General features: G+C 50.6%; 1 protein-coding gene across 2 annotated transcripts; it reads right to left on the bottom strand.

Annotated features, from left to right (window-relative positions):
- Positions 1-8,976: 8,976 nt before the first annotated feature.
- On the bottom strand, positions 8,977-13,320 carry LOC124695139 (protein NRT1/ PTR FAMILY 2.11-like). 2 transcript variants are annotated; one of them, XM_047228028.1, is made up of 3 exons: positions 13,205-13,320; positions 13,096-13,156; positions 8,977-10,750 (listed from the first exon to the last, which is right to left on the bottom strand). In XM_047228028.1, the coding sequence occupies exons 1-3, from the start codon at positions 13,271-13,273 to the stop codon at positions 9,123-9,125; spliced, it is 1,758 nt and encodes a 585-aa protein (XP_047083984.1). In that variant the 5' UTR covers positions 13,274-13,320; the 3' UTR covers positions 8,977-9,122. The 2 variants fall into 2 exon arrangements, with proteins under 2 accessions (XP_047083984.1, XP_047083983.1); XM_047228027.1 differs by having other exon boundaries at positions 13,096-13,320.
- Between the last annotated feature and the right edge of the window lie 294 nt (positions 13,321-13,614).

The following is a 13,614-nucleotide window of genomic DNA, read 5'->3' as shown; positions in this document are numbered from 1 at the left end:
TGTTGATTAATGGATGATTAGTTTCATAATCATGAACATTGGATGTTATTAATAACAAGGTTATATCATTATATGAATGATGTAATGGACACACCCAATTAAGCGTAGCATAAGATCTCGTCATTAAGTTATTTGCTATAAGCTTTCGATACATAGTTACCTAGTCCTTATGACCATGAGATCATGTAAATCACTTATACCGAGAAAGGTACTTTAATTACACCAAACGCCACTGCGTAAATGGGTGGTTATAAAGGTGGGATTAAGTATCCGGAAAGTATGAGTTGAGGCATATGGATCAACGGTGGGATTTGTCCATCCCGATGACGGATAGATATACTCCGGGCCCTCTCGGTGGAATGTCGTCTAATGTCTTGCAAGCATATGAATAAGTTCATAAGAGACCACATACCACGGTACGAGTAAAGAGTACTTGTCAGGAGACGAGGTTGAACAAGGTATGGAGTGATACCGAAGATCAAACTTCGGACAAGTAAAATATCGCGAGACAAAGGGAATTGGTATTGTATGTGAATGGTTCATTCGATCACTAAAGTCATCGTTGAATATGTGGGAGCCATTATGGATCTCCAGATCCCGGTATTGGTTATTGGTCGGAGTGAGTACTCAACCATGTCCGCATAGTTCACGAACCGTAGGGTGACACACTTAAAGTTGGATGTTGAAATGGTAGTACTTGAATATGGAATGGAGTTGGAATATTTGTTCGGAGTCCCGGATGAGATCCCGGACATCACGAGGAGTTCAGGAATGGTCCGGAGAATAAGATTCATATATAGGATGTCATTTTATGTGAATAAAATGTCGCGGAAGGTTCTATGGAAGGTTCTAGAAGGTTCTAGAAAAGTCCGGAAGAAACCACCAAGGAAGGTGGAGTCCACATGGGACTCCACCTCCATGGCCGGCCAACCCTAGTGGGGGAGGAGTCCCAAGTGGACTCCCCCTTAGGGGCCGGCCACCCCCATATGGGAGGTGGAACTCCCACCTTGGTGGGAGTCCTAGCTAGGCTAGGTTTCCCCCTCTCTATGGAAGGTTTTTGGTTCGGGTCTTATTCGAAGACTTGGAGACCAACTCTTGGGGATCCACCTATATAATGAGGGGCATAGGGGAGGGGGCCGGCCACACCAAAGCCACAAGTTGGCCGCACCCCCTTGAGGCCGGCCACCCCCTCCCAAACCCTAGCCGCCCCCTCTCCTCCATAGCTCCCGCGTGCTTTAGCGAAGCTCCGCCGGAGTTCTCCACCGCCACCGACACCACGCCGTCGCGCTGTCGGATTCAAGAGGAGCTACTACTTCCGCTGCCCGCTGGAACGGGAGGTGGACGTCGTCTTCATCAACAACCGAACGTGTGACCGAGTACGGAGGTGCTGCCCGTTCGTGGCGCCGGAACCGATCGTGATCAAGATCTTCTACGCGCTTTTGCAAGCGGCAAGTGAACGTCTACCGCAGCAACAAGAGCCTCATCTTGTAGGCTTTGGAATCTCTTCAATGGTGAGACTCGATACCCCCTCGTTGCTACCGTCTTCTAGATTGCATCTTGGCTTGGATTGCGTGTTCGCGGTAGGAAATTTTTTGTTTTCTATGCAACGTTATCCTACACTCTCAAGCAACCCTGCAATCATGATACAAGAAGTCTCTTGTGTCCCCAACACACCTAATACACTTGTCAGATGTATAGGTGCACTAGTTCGGCGAAGAGATGGTGAAATACAAGTAGTATGGATGTGTATGAGTGGTAATAACAATCTGAATAAATATGGCAGCGAGTAAACATGCAACATAACAGTAAATAAACGGAGATTCGATGTTTGGAAACAAGGCCTAGGGATCATACTTTCACTAGTGGACACTCTCAACATTGATCACATAATAAAACCACTCTACACTCTCTTGTTGGATGATGAACACCACTAATTGTGTAGGGCTACAAGAGCACCTCAATGCCGGAGTTAACAAGCTCCACATCATTCGATATTCATATTTAAATAACCTTAGAGTGCATGTTAGACCAACGCAATTACACCGAGTACTAACATAGCATGCACACCGTCACCGACAGACTATGAAAGGGGGAATAGATCACATCAATACTATCATAGTAATAGTTAACTTCATAATCTACAAGAGATCACAATCATAAACTACGCCAAGTACTACATGATGACACATTGTCACCATTACACCATGGAGGAGGAAAAGACTACTTTAATAACATCACCAGAGTAACACATAGATGAATAGTGATCCAAAGCTCATATGAATCTCAATCATGTAAGGCAGCTCATGAGATCATTGTATTGAAGTACATAGGAGAGAGATTAACCACATAGCTACCGGTACAACCCTTAGCCTCGATGGAGAACTACTCCCTCCTCATGGGAGACAGCAGCGTTGATGAAGATGGCGGTGGTGTCGATGGAGATGCCTTCCGGGGCACTTCCCGTCCCGGCGGCGTGCCGGAACGGAGACTCCTGTCCCCCAGATCTTGGCTTCGCGATGGCGGCGGCTCTGGAAGGTTTCTCGTACCGTGGCTTTTCCGTATCGAAGATTTAGGTCGAGGAGGCTTAAATAGGCGAAGAGGCGGAGTCGGAGGGGCTGCGGGGCAGCCACACAGTAGGGGGGCGCGCCCCCCTTGGGCTGCGCCTCCCTGTTGTCTGGTGGCCCTGTGGCTCTCCTCTGGTCCCTCCCGGGTGTTCTGGAAGCTTCGTCCGATTCCGAGAATATTTCCTTACTAGGATTTCTGAAACCAAAAACAGCAGAAAACAGCAACTGGCACTTCGGCATCTCGTCAATAGGTTAGTTCCGAAAAACGCATAATAATGACATATAATGTGTATAAAACATGTGAGTATCATCATAAAAGTAGCATAGAACATAAGAAATTATAGATACGTTTGAGACGTATCATTCACCCACCCAACCTACCGTCTCCCTGCGATCGTCCCAGAGTGCGAGTTCCCGACGGGAGTGATTGGGAGAACCAACTCCGTGTGTGGACCATTTCTAGGTGGAGGACTGGTAGGGAACTTGCGGAGCTATTCCTCTCGCAAGGTTACCGCCACCTCAACCGCCCTCGCGGCGCGCCGCCCATGTTCCACCTCGACGGGTACTTCGACGGGGGCAACGGTGAACTCCAGATCGGCCTCACCGTCCGCTTCGTCAACCCCCACGACGCTTTCTTCCTTCTTGGGAAGGTGTTTTGGTGTGGATGCGAGTTCATCGCATTCACAACCTACAACATCTTCACCAATTTCCGTGCAATCTTCCCCTCTCTCGGGAACATGCACTCCCTCCCCTACAACTTCCACTACCCGCCCACCATCACCATCGAGGAGGAGGAGGAGTGACCACCGGAGGAGCCAAGCCAAAGAGGAGCCAAGCCAAGGAGGAGCCAAGGATGACGGCGTCGCGTCTTCTTTTATTGTTTTCTAGTTTTTATTATCTATTGTCGTTGTGTGTGTTTTTTATCGTGTGAGATTGTATCGTGTGCTTGCTTGGGCATATATGCCCCACTTTATGTATTCTATTTAATTTCCATGTTTTATGAGTATTTTTATTTAATTTCCATGTGGTCAAACATTTATGCATTTGGTAAAACATTTGTGCATCACATTGCTCAATCCTAACCCTTCAACATATAAAAGCGAGAAAAGAGTGATATGAAATGAAAAACCCGGACCGTGCTTTACATTTAACTTAACGAGGCCGGGCCACGGGGTTAGGTCTCAATCCTAACCCTTTTTTCGTTTACTGAGACGCAACCCGCTTTACATTTAGCTTAACGGGCCGGGCCGGGCCGGGCCGGCCGCTTCTCTTTTCCTCCACTTCTTTTCATCTATTTCTTTTTTACTTTTTTCTTTTGCTTCTCATTTTCTGTCCTCAAATTTGAATGTTACTCATTTTATTTACAAAACTTTATACTACAATTTGCTCATTGCCTTATATTGAAGGCTACATAACAATGCACTTTGTTCTTCTATCACAAAAAACAGTGCACGTTGAACGGTAATTAACATTGCACAAAACTAAATTGCAATTCATTCTTGACGGTCATCTAGATGGAAATCAAACAAGACCATGTGCCATGTCATTCATATCTAACTGCATCGTCTATCGACTAATGATCAGCACATAAGCAATCCCAAGAGCAATTACACAAAGATAAAAGAATGCAGCCATCATATTATCCTGCTTCTTCAGAACCACGAGTTTCTTTATCTGCTTGTGCATCTGCTTCAGCTCATTCAACTCAGCTGCCTTGAATTCTTCCCCATTCCCAACAGTTGAAGCAAGCCCGCCGGTGGTGGGAGCTACAGATTTGTCCAAGATCAGCCCCAGGGATGCGCCTTGACCTTGAATCCTATCGATGTACTCGTCCAACCACTCAAAATGCTTGCAACTGCGTAGATCCTGAAACCAATTCCCAAATCAGAACGATGAACCCTAATTCCCAAATCGGAAATATGAACCCTAATTCCCAAATCGGCTCAAAAAGCAGAAATTGGACACACCAAAATGAAATTGGGAGAGGTATAACCAAGATCCGACCTTCCCGGCTACGGCTTGCTTGTCGCACTTGACATACTCGCGCCCAAGATTTCCGTGCGTGTCGGACATGGTGACACGCCGCTTCGGGGGTGCGGTACGGGGGCAATCCGGGCACCTCGTCATCGGCACTTGGACCATCTTGCGGCCATCGGGATTGGGAGGATGAAGCGCTCGACATCCGCCGCCGCGATTTGTCGCCGGGCCCGAGAAGAAGAGGGAGAGGGGTGGAAGGTGCGGGCAACGGTCGGAATGGTGGCGTTGGATGGCTCCGGGGAGTGGCGGCTCTGTTTCTGTTGTTAGTTGTGGGTCCCACGCCGTGACGTGGACAAGCTGGTGGATCCCGCGCTTGAGGCCCCTCGGCTGATGTGTATAAGTTGTGGGACCCGCGCTTGAGGCCCCTCGGCTGATGTGTATAAGTTGTGGGACCCGCGAGGATCACATAATACTACCACTAACCCGTGTACTGGGCCATTGTCGCACATAGGCTATTTGGGCCATCTTAGCTGTCGCATGAGAGCTATATCCACCAACAACGTCGCATTCTGGACGCGTTTCTTCAACGACGTCGCATAGGAGCTATTCGCCCGGCAGGAACCCGACCCGGCCTACGGTGACATGAGGTCCATCCAGTCCAGGCCGCCGCCGAGGCGCTGACTCGCTGCTGCTAATCAACCTCGTCAGTCTAATCATCAATGTCAACGCCAGTATAGTCCAACGCTGAAGCGTTTTTTACGCTATGGCGATAACGGGGGCGCCCTAGGTCTCGACCGCCGCCGGCGGCAGCCTTCTCCGGTGACGTGCAATGCCGGGATCACCGTGAAGAACAGATATGGGGGTGGGCGCTGCTCCTGATCATCAACCATGAAGACGGCAGCGTGGAGGGTGAGCGGTGGTCACGGGAGCTCGATGGATTCTGACTCTGACTCGTAGTCGAAAAGCGGGACGAGATGGAGTTGTCCTTGAAGTCGCATGGGTTGAAGACTAGGAATATGGAGTAGGTAACCGAGATTGGCGTGATGGAGCCGGCGACCTAGCCGGTGATTGACGAGTCGGCTTCGTCGAGTAGGGTCTGGTCACCCTTGGCGCAGTTGTCCCCCGAGACCGGGAGAGTGGTAGTGTAGATCTGGTAGGCGATGATGAAGTCGCGTGGCGAGTTGAGGCGGACGCCAGAATCGCCCACTGACTCGATCTGATCCGTTAATCTAGTGAAACCAACGAACATATTGATCGTGTCGATCGGCACCATCACTGTGGTGGTAGCTGGTGCCGAAGCCGGGCAGTAGGTGCTCGACTGGATGTGAAGGAAGCCGCATGTGGCGACCATTCGGCCGGTGGCAATTGGCCGGTAGATTGGCGAGTCGGATCTCGCTACAGATCTGAGGCTTGACGCCCCATGCGCCACGGTGGGCGCCAATATCATGGATGTGACCACAACACAGGGACGGAGCTGCCTTTGGAGCAATGGGGTCAGCTGACACCAATGAAAATCAAGAAATCCTTCACTAATTAGGATAAACTATTATGCATTTATAGAGGATGACACCAGTGAAATGGAGAGGAAATAGAAATGACCCCATCGGAATAATTTCCCAGCTTTCTCGTCCCTGCCACAACATGTACTACAGGGTGCAACATTTATTCTGTGTGGAGCAAGGAGGGCGTAATCTGCGGATCGCGATTGTGCAAAGACACAAGGTTATCCAGGTTTAGCCCTTCGGAGAGTAAAAAGCCTACGTGCTACTAGATTGTATTGATTGGAGAATTACAGTGGTGGGTTCTCGCGAGTCGGCTTTGGCGACTGGTACTAGGGTTTAGAGATTGGAAAGTCGAATCGTTCTAGGGTTCCACCCTGGAGATTTATATGAGCTCCAACGGTTAGGGTTCATGATTAAGTGCCTAAGGCGGTTACAAGCACGCAAACCTAATAGACCTTCGTGCTACTCTTGGAGGCGTCCTTCTAGCCCACTCACTGGTGACTCCCCGATCCAGCCGCATCGGCTAGTAGTGTGGGCTTCCTGGGCCAATCGTCCTTGGCGAGTCATGATAGCCCCTAGTTGTATCTTCCATGACGAGTTCGAAATCTCGGTCGACCGTGCTGGCTACATACGTGCAGCTCCAAAACTGTATAGAGCTCCCATGTTAGATTCCTCAGAATCGATACACATATATATACATGTCATCTGCCGGGGTGTAGGGATGACTGTGGGGAAACATAAACAACCACATTTTTTAGTTCTTAGCGGCGGCTGTTTTCTGGTCCTTGTCGCTTACCAGAAACGAACACATTTTTCAGCATAATGTCATTTTCTCCTTTTCAACCGATATACATGGCCTTTTCTCTAATATTGTAGTGGAAGCCGTTGGTCGGTGCCAAGAAGCTGTCAGGGATTGAAGACATGATGCTGAAGCTAGACTCCAAGATCAAAGAGCTGAATCCTTGGAGAGCTGATGATGGTGGCGGGAGCATAACAACATGAGGCAGCAAGTCTTTTCATTGTTATGTTCCCTGTAGCTTTCACAGGCGTTGTTTTGTGAAGAGATATTAGGTTTGCAGGGCTGTGTTCCCTTTCTTCGTTTTCAATTGCTGCCTTCCTGGTGTTGTTCTTAGATGTCTATGTTTAGTTCATCACAGGAGGTTGCTGGGCTTTTTTTTTTTGTGTTGTAAGAGCATCTCCAGTCGCGTTTCCCAAACCGTTCCCCAAAGCCGCCGGATTAAGCGTTTGGGAACGTGTTTTGTTCGTGCCGCGTTTGGGGGACGTAGCTCCCCAGCCGCGTCCCCCAAACGCCCACCCCAAATGAATATTAGTGCACGAAAATAAATGTTTTCATTCAAATTTGATTATATATTACAAAGTTTGAATGAAAACGGCTAGATTTCATCTAAACCCTAGCCTACTGACCGCCCGGCGGTGCGTTCGGCGGTCCTGCCCCGTCGTCGCCACCCCTCCACCGCAACTCCTGTTGCGCGCGGCGCCTCTCCATGCGTAGGGCGGTAACCAGACGCCGCTGCTCCAGCAGCGCGTCGTCGCCTGCCCTCCCCCGTTGCACCGCTTGTAGGGAGAGCTCGATGGCGCGGTGAATCTGCGCCTCTTCGCGGCCACAGGCGTCGTCCTTGAGCTTCTTCTCTGACTCGAAGGACTCGACGAGCGTGTGTTGCTGATCCGCCGCCTCGTCCGGGTGCGGCCCGTCGTTGTTGGTCCACTCGAAGTGGTCGTCATCGTCGTCCTCCTCCGCCTCGTCCTCCTCCCCCTCCATTTGCGCCGCCAACGTGTCGGCCTCCGCTGCCAACGCATCCGTCCGCGCCCCCCAGGCCACCTCCGTTGCCGCCAGCGTCGCCTCCCGCTGCTAACGCTCCTCCGCCGCCTCCCGCTGCTAACGCTCCTCCGCCGCCTGCTGCTGCTGACGCTCCATCGCCTCCCGCCGCCGCCGCTCGATCGCCTCCCGCCGTTCACGGTACTGCGCCTCTCGTCGCCCAACCGCTGGGCCATCTCCTCCATCGCCGTCGCGCCTCTTCCGTCGTGGCATCGTCGAATGCCGCAATGGTGTCCGCCAGCGCCTCCTCTCCCCACGCCGCGTTCTCCTCAGCTGCGGGGTCTCCCGCTGCTGCCACTGCCTCCTCACGCTACTCACGGGCCCGCTGCTCGATTGCCTCCTGCCGCCGCCGCGACCCTTCCTGGGCGGCGGCGTCGATGCCAAACCGCGAATCCGGTGGTGGTGGAGGAGACGGCGGTGGAGGGAACTGGCCGGCGCCGGGGCGGTTCATCATTGTGCAGTGGTGTTCGAGCGACGGGGGTTGTGCTTGTGGCGGAGAAAGAGGTGCCGGCGGTTGTGGTGGCTGCCATTGAGCGAGGGGGGGGAGGGGGGTTATAGACACCGGCGTCGGGAAGAAAGCGCGGGAAGAGGCCAGAAGCGGCGGGAAGAAAGCTTGGGAACGCGCGGTGGGATGCGAACGCCGGCGATGCGTGGAGGCTGCGCAGCACGGACGAGACGTCTCGACTGCCCCTCCATCGCCATTAAGCAAAGCAGCTACGCTTTGGTCGTGTGTCACTGCGCGCGAATAACTTCCGTTGCGAGGTAGGCGACGGTTAGGTCGAAACTTGAATGTGCCGCTGACGCATCGGTCCCGCCACTACCCGCCTCACTTTTCGTTGTGTCCGGCGTGCCCGGAGCGTCCCTGTGGGGCGGGGACGGGCTCGGGACGCCGAACACCGTATCGGAACGCGCCGAGCAAAAAGAGGCTTTGAGGGACGTGGCTGGGAACGCTTTTTTATCCGACGCGCTCCAAATTCCTTTGGGGAACAATTTGGGAAAGCGCGAGGGGAGATGCTCTAAGAAGACGCTATAAAGCTTTCAATGTAAGCTGAGCTTTGAGGTCTTTGTTCTAAAAATATATATATGCATGTCATATACCAGTCCCTTATCATATTCATCCATGGAGTAATCGATCACCAGTTTTTTTTTTTAACATAAGGCCCATGGCCCAATTTTATATATAAAGCCATCACGGGGCCAGAGTCTACAGCTGAAACACATGACGGCAGGGCCAAACCTAAACTAGACCGGCGCCGAATTCGCAGAAGCCTTCTCGTGGAGATCAGTGTCTCCGGCGCCGGCGGCGTCGTCATCTGACTTCTTGAACCTGTACCACCGCGCGCACGCCACAAAGTACACCAGGTTTACCGCTGCCATGGCACCGGTCATAAGGTAGAACAGGTCCACCCTCCCCTCGTCCAGGTCCTGCGCCAGCCAGCTCGTGGTCCGGTGCACCACCGTCACCATTAACCCGCTCGCGTAGCTGGCGACCGCGAACCCCAGGAAGTAGAGCGCCCCGGCGACGCTCCGCATGTTCTCCGGGAACTGCCGGTAGTAGAACTCGGTCTGCCCGATGCTTGCGAACGCCTCTGCGAAGCCCGCCACCACCTGCTGTGGCACCAGCCAGAAGCACGACATCGGCGCCGATCTCCGTCGCCGTTCGTGCTCCACCGCCGCGGCTACCGCCATGGTGACGACGGAGAGCACGAGCCCGACACCGATGCGGTGGAGCAAGCTGATCCCGCCCTCGCGCCCGGTGACACGCCGGAGCGCCGGCACCAGCACCCTGTCGTACACCGGGATCCAGAGCGTGAGGGTGAGCATGTTGAAGACAATGAAGGAGCCCTGCGGGATCTGGAAGCCGGAGTTGCCGAGGCGTCGGTCTGTCTGCGCCGCCTGGAGCACGGTGTAGGTGCTGAGCTGGGTGAGCACCAAGAAGTACACGATTCCCGACGACCACACCGGGATGATGCGCGCCAGACACTTCACCTCCTCAACCTGCTGCACCGTGCACAACCGCCATGGGTCCGCCGACGTCTTCCCGTCGGCGTGGGGCGCGTCCTTGGGGGCTAGCACTGCCGCCTTGTCGAGGCATGTGAACTGGTCCGTATAGGCCAGCTTGGCGACGAGCTTGCTCCGGTGCGGAGGATCGAACAGCTGCGTGGTCGTGTCGGGTAACGGGAGGTGGCGCTTGCGGGCAGCGGCGACGAGGACCTGGGCGAAGCTGGTGAAGGGGCTGCCCTCGGGGCGAACGCGGACATAGAGGCGCGTGCCCATGAAGAAGACGGCGCAGGAGGCACCCATGAGCGCAGCAGGCACGGCCAGGCCGAGAGCCCAGTTGACATTGCTCTGGAGGTAGATGATGACAGTGGCGGAGAGCATCATGGCCACGGTGAACGTAAAGTAGTACCAGTTGAAGAAGCTGGCGATGCCGCGACGGCCATCGGCGGTGCGCGGGTCAAACTGGTCGGCGCCGAAGGCCAAGTTACATGGCCGGATGCCGCCGGCGCCAACGACGAGGAAGAAGAAGGAGGTAAGGAGCGCTGCCAGCTGACCGCCCGAGGGCCCCTGGCATTGCTCACCTGCTTTTGGGTTGCAGCTGGGAGGGTGGAGTGAGTGGAGGGCGGCGGTCAGGGTGAGGATGACCATGCCGATGAAGGAGGAGATGGTGGCGGCGGCGAGGGTGGTGTAGCGTCCGAGGTAGGTGTCGCTGACGAAGGCGCCAGCGAGGGTGGCCAGGTTGCTTGTGCCCGAGAAGACGTTGAGCATGATGGCGGCGCTCACGCTCTGCAGGTGGTACACCGTCGTCAGGTATACCAACATGTTGGAGATAGTCCCCATCGTCCCAAGTTTCTCGAACGTCTCGTTCCCTACACCAACAAATTGATTTCATTGTTACTAGTAGTCATTTCAGTTCAACTTGTTGTAACACTAGCTAGACACCGAAACAAAATCCGGAAATTAGCAGTAGTTCGTTTAATTCAGTAACCATTTGCCAAGATTGGGCACACTTTATTCTTTGACAGATGAAAAACAATAAAGCTAAGATAACAAAAATAATGACCGAAAGTACATATGCTACTGACGTTGACCGCAGAGGTTTGGAATTGCTGCATTGTTTGAAGACTCGCTTAGGCTGATCATAGTGCATAGTAACTTCATGCACATAACTAGGTTATGTTACTACTCTCTCCTTCCCATATTAGGATGTATGTATATTAGTTTTGGTCAAAGTTAAACTTTGTAAACTTCAAACAAATGTATAGAAAATTTGATCAACATCTACAACATTAATTCAATATTTTTAGAACCATCATGAAAAATATTTTCATATTTTATACATTTGGTAATATAAAATTTTATAAATTTATATACATAGTTAAATAAACTTTATGAAGTTTGAATTTGACCAAAACTAATATGCATCCTAAATTGAAAAGGAGGGAGTACTTTTATAGTGCATAGTAACATCAAGGTATAGTGTCATAGATGGCTCCATTAATTAGTTTGTAGACTCATTGTATCTTGAAAAGTGTGATGTTACACTAACTAGCTATGTTACTATATCATTCTCTCTCCTTATTAATTAGACCGGCCCTAAGTTTGCTTAGTTAGACCCTAAGTTCCTGTGAAGTTACTTGCACGATAAATGGGAGCTCAGCCACATCATCTACATGGAAAGATGCACACAACCTTAATTTAAGTGCAAAGTTTATAGTACTATCATACTTTACAACTCAATGGTTACTTAAACTGCCAACACGAATCAACCATCTAAACAAAAAACACAATAAACTGTAGCCACTACATCTCGATTTTTTTTAGAAAGGCATTTAAAGTAATATTATTTTAAATTAAAAACTATTACCAATAAATCACTAGCTTATGGTGGACATATATAATTCGCTTTGAGTGCACACTATTACTACTTCTGATAAGATCGAACTTCCATATACTTGTCCACTAATTACGGAACTACTAAATTTGTTAGATAAAAATATACCATTAGATTTTTCGTGAAAAGTATTTTCAGAGTACATACTTTCCTGGTTGCTGTTTAATACAAAGTTTAACTGTCAAACTTGCTTGCCAGAAACATGCAGAATCTAAGATATCCTCTATTTTAGGACCGATGAAGTATAATATAGAAAAAAACAGGCATGGAGCCGCAAAAGAAGATCAAAATTGTAAGTGGCAACCACAAAGTATTTTTTTGTAAAGGAGGTTAGACCACCACGTAAAGAAAACAAAAGACGTTGCGCAAGGTACTGACTAGGAAACCAAAATTGTTGGTGGTAGTGAGTTGTCCTAGGCGTGCAACTCTCCTTGTAGATATTTTCTGAATAATGGAAGAGCAGCTCTCCCGGTCTCTACACTTGTAGATAAATTAACCGCGCGCATTCCATTCAGCGAACTATGAATTAGTTACGTGTAGTTTATTATCGTGTACTTCCTCCATTTCATAATTTTTTGTCACTGACTTAGATTTATCTATAGACACATCTTGTGCATAGATACATTCAAACCTGTGACAAGAATTATGGACCCCAGGGATCTGTATTTGTATGTATAACAAAAGGGTGCTCCCTCCTTTCAAATAAAGAAGAAAAGGAGAAGGATAACTGCATTAGTGGAGTGGTGGTCAAAAACGATAACGAGGTAAGGTGTACATGGCATGGCTACGTAGCTGCTTTTCTGGACATGGATGCAAGCCACAGACACATGGCCTGTTTTCTTTTTTGTTTTGAATTGTCACGCACACACATGTCCTGCTGATTTGAATAGATTTGTGGGCTACTACTCGTCGTCACAGTGAAGCAAGACCTTTGGGGACATGTCATGTCATGGCATGGCATGCATAACTGAATTATTGTCATCATCGTTCTACTTTGCTTTAAGTGCTGCTTTTCCGTTTCTTCTGATCGGCCACATGTACAGGTTGCTGACATGAGATTCAGTTGGAGAAAAACGATAGCAATTCGAAGCAGAATTGAACATTCATGATGGATATTGCTACGCACACTACTGCTTCTGATGCATGGTGCTAATTGATTTGGGTCGTGTGCATTGGTCTTCACTGGACATGCAGAGGGCGGCCGGAAGAGATGATCACATATGTCTTATTTAGGAATAGAATAATTCACATGGCAATGCAAGATAGAGCAAAGAGAGGCAGGAGGTAGAGCTGGGATGGTAAGTTGGTAACTATACTCACCTATGACGTATGGCATAGCCTTCCATCCGCGGTGGTGGTTCTGGACGGGCTCGCCGGCGTCCTCCGGCGACGACGAGTCGGCCTCTTCCTTGGAGGAGAAGACCTCCACCGTCTTCGTCTCCATACTGGCCTTGCGCTCTTGCTCCTCCTGCTGCTGCTGAGGCTTGGCGCCGTCCATCTCCACTCCACTGCACTAGCTAGCTAAGCAGCAAGTCACACAATACTGAAACTGTAGTGTGGGAAGCAAGAGGAGAAGAGACAGGGCGTATAAATAAGCCTGGACGCCGGAGTTACGGGGTCCTGCTTCCAAGTCCCAAAGATGCTAGCGGCTCGAGTGAGAGAGACGGCACCGAAGAAGCTAGCCAAGTTGAATGGTTTCTCTCACTCACTCTCAGTGAAACCTGCACCCTGCTGGCTGCTCTACTGAGGTATTGCAACAGCTAACGTGTTTGAGACACGGCAAGACACTAGCCCTCGGTCGACTAAGGGCATCCGTTTGCGTTAGCGTGAGCCAAAAAT

This window comes from Lolium rigidum, chromosome 3 (assembly GCF_022539505.1).
Source record: "Lolium rigidum isolate FL_2022 chromosome 3, APGP_CSIRO_Lrig_0.1, whole genome shotgun sequence".
NCBI lineage: Eukaryota > Viridiplantae > Streptophyta > Magnoliopsida > Poales > Poaceae > Lolium > Lolium rigidum.
This window is presented reverse-complemented; position numbering and strand designations above follow the sequence as displayed.

What these genes read in the sequence shown, in the direction of transcription:
- LOC124695139 (XM_047228027.1), bottom strand. Translation starts at nt 13,273, where the DNA reads ATGGACGGCGCCAAGCCTCAGCAGCAGCAGGAGGAGCAAGAGCGCAAG. An exon ending in GGCTATGCCATACGTCATAG is followed by an intron (nt 10,751 to 13,095) that starts GTGAGTATAGTT and finishes TTGTTGGTGTAG; the next exon opens with GGAACGAGACGTTCGAGAAA.